The sequence below is a fragment of the Sycon ciliatum genome, chromosome 8, assembly GCF_964019385.1.
Source record: "Sycon ciliatum chromosome 8, ocSycCili1.1, whole genome shotgun sequence".
NCBI classification, from domain to species: domain Eukaryota; kingdom Metazoa; phylum Porifera; class Calcarea; order Leucosolenida; family Sycettidae; genus Sycon; species Sycon ciliatum.
The window spans coordinates 5,565,154-5,571,549 of record NC_088650.1 but is presented as its reverse complement, the minus strand read 5'-3'; the positions used below and the strand labels follow the sequence as shown (position 1 = coordinate 5,571,549).

Genomic DNA, 6,396 nt, shown 5'->3' with positions numbered 1-6,396 from the left:
TTCACCCGGCACGGACGGTCTCACATTCAATGGTTGTGCGGTGCGAACCTCTAACTAAGGACCACCTGCCACTAAAGACCACTTTCTATTGCCCCAACGGGTGGTTGTTAGTTTTACTGTAGTTCCTCGCTGATATGTGAACACTCTCAACACCGGAGGATCCTGTGAATTCTCTCAACAAAGAGTGCTAGTAATTTTTGCTCAACGACATTGGTTGCTGGAGAGAACGTGACTTTGATAATGGCTTCTTGCCTACTGATCCTAGCATCCACCCTGTGGGTGTTTTGTTTATTGCAATCGCTGGATCGTGGTGCTAGGTATGTCAATGCAAATGTAAACGGACCGTTAGTAGAAGTCAAAGCAGATCCTACACAACCTGGGTCTATACCCCGTATGCTACTTGGTGAAGGTCTTATTTCTTCATGGTCCGAATTGCACGTTGGAAAGGTGGTCATGTTCAGGGAGAATGTTCGAAGTAAGTTCACACGACATCTTATGATTATCTATAGGATAGTCGAACAAGAAACGGTCTATTGCAACGTTGCCGTGTTCGATACGAGCTTCATTGGAGGTCAAACCTGGCAGGTGTTGGAGCGTGAGATTGACTTGAACAAAGAACTGGGAGAAGAGTGCTGCTGTTTCAAAGCTTTGCCAAGTGTGACTGTATCGCCATGCAAGAATCAGGTGATCCTACACGGATTTGGGCCTGGCGAATGTGGCAACTTGGTGTTGCTTTATGGCAACAGGCAAACCAGAGTTATCAGAGCACAAAAAAGAACTCAGAGTCCTCGGGTGGGTGAAACCGGGTCGTCTCTCGTCGCCGTTCCAGTTGCCTTGAGTACTTGCCCTGAAAATGCATCAAATTCCTTATTCTTCCTCTATTCATTCGGAGGTTGTATTTGGTGGAACGATGAATATTGTCATACCTCAAGCAATGTTCTATCTCGTCTCAATGTTCAAGAACCTGATGTTGGGTATTGGCAGACTATAAAACCAAGCGATATGGTGACTCCCCAACCTCGCCAGTTTGCCAGGCTTTTTGTTGATGATGATGCAATTCTGTTGTTTGTAGGTGGGTGGAAAGTGCTTGAAGGATTCACGGACACGGTCACTTTGGATATTTGGAAATTCGACACCTTATCTCTGACATGGATGGAGGTGAAAAATACCTTTCAAGGCCCCATGGATCTTCTCAACTCATCGTTTGATGCATCTTATCTTGTTCTCCAGAAGACCCTGATTATAAATCCAACTACGAGACTATTAAAAGGCAATGATTTCTTTAGCGTAGGGATGATAGTTTGCAATGTTCGAGAATCCCCTGCAAACTGTGAAAATGCCGTCGTGACTTCGACGAAGGAGTTTCCTGCGCTCTTCCTGCTCACTGATGTCATTTCTGGAGAGAAATTATTCTTCATCGTAGGACACTCCGGGAAATCTGTGATGAGGGTGATTGTATACTCGATATGCGATGGAATAACGGAATCGAAATATCGCCTGGAAACACAGATGATGACCACTACATTATCATTCGCTGGTGTCAGCATGAGCACCAGACGGCTTGCAGCCAGCATCCTCCTTGCACCCCGGACCCAGGACACACGTGTGCAGGAAGCACTATTCTTTGGTTCTAGCATCAGCTTGCTTGCGGAGAGTGACACTATTCGCAACTTTCTTGAAAGTCCTATGTTCACAATGCCTGTGTGGATACTACGCTGTACTCGAACAGAGTCCTTCTATTCTCCACAATTCAAATACATGTACACCATTCTCTACCCATCACCTGGACCACGCCATCCTCGTCGCCATTTTCACACCGTGACCTTGGTAACAAACAAAACTGCAATCTTGTATGGAGGGTTTCGATCTAAAATTGCAGAAGATGCTGACCCAAAACCTTGGTGCTTCAATGTACACGAACACTTTTGGGTGGAGGCGAACATCACATCTGGCAAAGTACCATCCCCACGAAGACAGCATGTATCGTTCAGGCATAATAGATCTGCGATGGTGATCCATGGTGGAAGGGGCAAAATTTCCAGCCATGCCCTTGGAGATTTGTGGATGTTCGTGATTACAGACGAAGACCAGTGCAAAGGTGGTTGGTATGATCTCACAGGCTACGTCAAGAAAGGACATCTACCAATCCAGTATGGTCATTCAGTAACACCAACTGATCATGGAGTGTTGCTGTTTGGGGGCAAGATACCATCCGATTCCAAACTGGTACTTGTTGAAATCCGTCCAACATCCGAAATAACAATTCGTGATATACCGATACTTCCTGAGATACCAAACCGCTATAGCCACAGCCTGTCATTTGTAAACAGTGACTTAATCATGATTGGAGGTCGTCAAACTGGCGGAACGATTCGTGGCGTTCCAAATACTTGGTCACTACTAATTGCCATCAGAAGCAATGGATCTCATGAGGTGGCTACGTGGAATAAGTTCTTCAAAATGAGAATCTGGAATCACTTTGTTCTTGGTGATATGGTAATTGGTGGAAGTGGACAACAAGCAGCTGGTTGGGAATCCAAATTTCACCTTCTCAACACCTATAATATGTGCCCCATCGGCCTTGAACGGGGCGAAAAGTCACAATGTCAACCATGCCCTATCGGAAAGTATTCTCCATCTCTTGCACAGCAGTGTATCAAATGCAACCAGTCCTTAACAACCGTTGGAGAGGCCGCATCTCACTGTGTTCCTGAGGGACCATGTAAAGACAACACTTGTAATAGACATGGAGAATGCCTGGTCAACAAGGCAGACTTCAAACACATCTGTGTGTGTCGTTTCGGATATTTACCCAGCGATGACTGCAATGCACCAGCAGTGTACCTGATCTTGATGGCTTCTCTCGTTTTTGCCACCACTCTTACCACCCTCGTCATAGCTCTCATTCAGTTCCTGAGAAAGAGAAGGGCTCTGAATGCAAAGGAAATTGAACTCGTCAATACCAATCGTGACCTCTACCGCTCCAACAGAAAGCTCAGTCAAATCAACCATGGCACGTGTATTGCCTGGTCTGATCTGAAGATTCAGAGACAACTTTCCGAGGGAAGGTTTTGTAAAGTGTTACTTGCTGAGTTGGGAGATATGGCAGTTGTTGTTAAGCGACTTCCACCGTTTGTATCAACTGCATCGCCGTACGACTCCTTCATTCAAGAAGCGGAAGTTCTACGAACATTAAGCCACCCAAATATAGTTCTATTCCTGGGAGCTGGAAAGGATTCTCAATCCAGGTGTCCATTTCTTGTGATGGAATACTTGATGCGAGGTTCTCTCTGCGATGTTCTCCATGATCCGTCCAACAAGATTGACCACCCAGATCGACTGCGATTCACCCTGGATGCTGCAAGAGGTGTGAGGTATCTACACAACAGAGATCCACCTATGATCCACCGTGACATCAAGTCAGCCAACATGCTGGTCAGTGACAAATGGGTGGTGAAGATCGGCGATATGGAAACAGCACGATTCCTTGCCATACTTCATCTCGACGGTATTGGGTCAAAAGAGAGGGAAGCAGGATTCATGCAGACAAGAGATAATTCTACACGCACAGTATCAGATACAACACACCCTGATCAACTAACAACTCCATTATTGGGTGCTACCAGTGTCACATCTGATGTGGATCACATTGGTGGCGACAGAGCTACAAGAGCACCCGAGGGCATGACGTCACGTATTGGAATGACGTGTGGAGTTGGTACAGATCGCTGGCGATCACCAGAATCCATCAAGAAGAATCTGTACACGGAGAAACACGATGTCTACAGGTGAGCATGATGAAACAAACTGCAAACTGACTTTGAATGAGTAGATCGTGGTCTTGGTTTAGAAATGAGAAGAAAACTGCATCTCAAATCTTGGACCCTAACCTGAGTATTTTCTTTAGGGAAAAGTCGAAGTTGCAGAATTGGCAGTCGAACTATCATCTGATATGAATCGGTTTCTTAAAATTCGGCCGGTATTACTAGTAAGCCAGAAGTAGCGACAAACTCGGCCATTTGAAAATGCTCTTAACCGTCCACTTCTCCACACTGTGCTCTTGACCCACATTCACAACACCACTCCATAGCGAGGAAGTTTTTGCTTGGGTAGATGTTCCATATCCTCCAGAACATCTACCCAAGAACGAACTTTACTTCATCTTGGAGTTAGACATGGGAAAGTAATTAGTTGTCACACTGGGGTGTGAGTCGGCCTCAAACTTTTCTTATTTTGAAATACTGAATGTCTAGAGGGAGCGCTGAATTTGGGTGTTGAAGCGCAGATAGGCTCAACACTATCATCTCCTCATGTTGTATTCTCTTGCTGCAGCTTTGGCGTGGTTATGTGGGAACTCTCAACTCGACAGATACCTTATGCACGCCTCAGCAACTCTGACGATATCCTGGATGAAATTGCAGGTGGTACGAAGCCCATCTTTCCACCAAACATACCCTATGGGTATCGTCACATCGCTGAGCAGTGTATCAAGACAGATCTACAGGAGAGACCTTCAATGCAGCGCATTGTCCAAGAGTTGCTGTCACAAACGGATGGTAACTGACGTGCCTAATCACCTTGATCTTAAACTCTTCAATAGTATTATTTAACTTCATCCAATATCGGGATTTTTCAAGTGAAGGAAGGGTATACCGTCATATTGGTATTGTACGATGATACTTAAAAACAAATACAAAACAAAAAATCTCTTTGTGGCGGCCTACAAAGGCAAGGTCACTAAATCTCTGTAGAATGCGCATGAAAGTGACTCTTTTCCAATTGGGTGCAGCCCTGATCTGGTGTCAGTTTTTTCTGTCATCTTATTACATGTACGTCCCAATTCCATCCTTTAACAATGCATCATGACTTCACTACATTTAATTGACGAGGCTGTATACTGTACCATAATTATTATGTATTTCGTTAAACCTGCACATTGCCTTTTCATACCCCTCTCAAGCCTTATATGTCTACACGTAGTTGAAACCAGTAGTGATCATTGATGAGATTGCTAAGCTACATTCCATTTCTATGCTTGCAAATGTGTGTAACTTTTCCTTGACTGTATGTTCAATGTACACAAAGCCAGCCATAAGGCCCATAATTCACCGGTAGTGGTCAGCAGTAGATCTACTCTGCAGCCATAGTGTCATTGTATCGACGAAATCTCTATACATGTATGTCACTTTCTTTTAAACTTGTTCAGCGTCACGTGCAAAGCTTCGTGGTAGAGCATTGCTGGTCATACTCGAGGGCCCCTGATTCTAGTCTTGGTGGTGATAGCCATTGTTTCTTAAGGGGCAGCCTACCCATAAATTTCATATGGCATTCAATTGACCGTAACTTTGGTGTTCTCAATGGATTTGAGTGACATTCTGACCACACACTCCTGCCACTATGCTGGCCCTCAGGACATGATTTACAAGTTCTTGCGCCTCATTGACAGGCTTTCCAGGCCAGAAAAACTCAAATTTCCGGCATAGTACTACGAGGTCGTACCTTTGATACAACATCCAGTGCTGGGACCTCCACAGCAAGCCATTTCCACAGCACTGCACACCAAATCCAGGATACCCTCAGAAACCGGCAAAGACTACCACTCACGTTTCACTACTGCCTAGTACTGAATCCTACCTGACTTCTTGACACGACTCAAACTTGCCAAAGTCACTAAATCAACGTCAACTACAATAATCAAGCCACATAATCTGCAACGTCACGAGGGTGCTGGCAAAAGTCCTGCTGCACGGCGGCGGGGTTTGCCCGCCGCCGGGCAGCCCAATACGTGTTTTTTAACGTGATTTTTGGACTTGGAGCAAAATTCTGCACACTTTCGCGTATTTCCATGATACGACAAGTTGCGCACAGTCTGCTCACATTCAAATACTGTGCTGCCAACAAAATACACACAGCGTGTAACAAAAAAATCTGTCCTTGCAAGGGCACGTTTTCGGCCATAAATCTTGAACGGCTGGTCAGATCGGGACACAATTTTCAGAGAATTTGCAGCTATTCATGCTCTTTCAACTGACGTAGCACTCAATATGAATTTACAAATTCGATTTTTCAGCGAATTTTTGGGCAGTCTGCCACCTTAAGACTTTTCCTGTTGGCAACTCCCTCAAACTATTATTAACATATCGTGTATTATCGAAATTTTATTTTCCTGAAGACGGCAGAAAGAGATTCACCTGCAACTAGAGATTCAAGCAAAGTGATTATCATGCACCATTTCTGGCAGTATCTTTGCAATCTCTTAAAAATATTCATTAGTTTGATCGATGGAGCTGAAAAGGAAAACTTAGTAAGTAGATATTGAATGGCACCACCAGGACTGGCGCCATGGACCTTCGCTTGACGCCAGCCATGCTCTATTACTCACCTATGGTGTAGCCG

At 44.8% G+C, this 6,396-nt stretch overlaps 1 protein-coding gene across 2 annotated transcripts; it reads left to right on the top strand.

The window, feature by feature from the left end:
- Positions 1-149: 149 nt before the first annotated feature.
- Positions 150-5,195, top strand: LOC135822915 (uncharacterized). Of its 2 annotated transcripts, XM_065335755.1 has the most exons (3): positions 150-475; positions 1,073-3,788; positions 4,333-5,195. In XM_065335755.1, exons 1-3 carry the CDS (start codon positions 241-243, stop codon positions 4,562-4,564), a joined length of 3,183 nt encoding a protein of 1,060 aa, XP_065191827.1. In that variant the 5' UTR covers positions 150-240; the 3' UTR covers positions 4,565-5,195. The 2 variants fall into 2 exon arrangements, with proteins under 2 accessions (XP_065191827.1, XP_065191826.1); XM_065335754.1 differs by having other exon boundaries at positions 150-3,788; positions 4,333-5,194.
- The last annotated feature ends 1,201 nt before the right edge of the window (positions 5,196-6,396 follow it).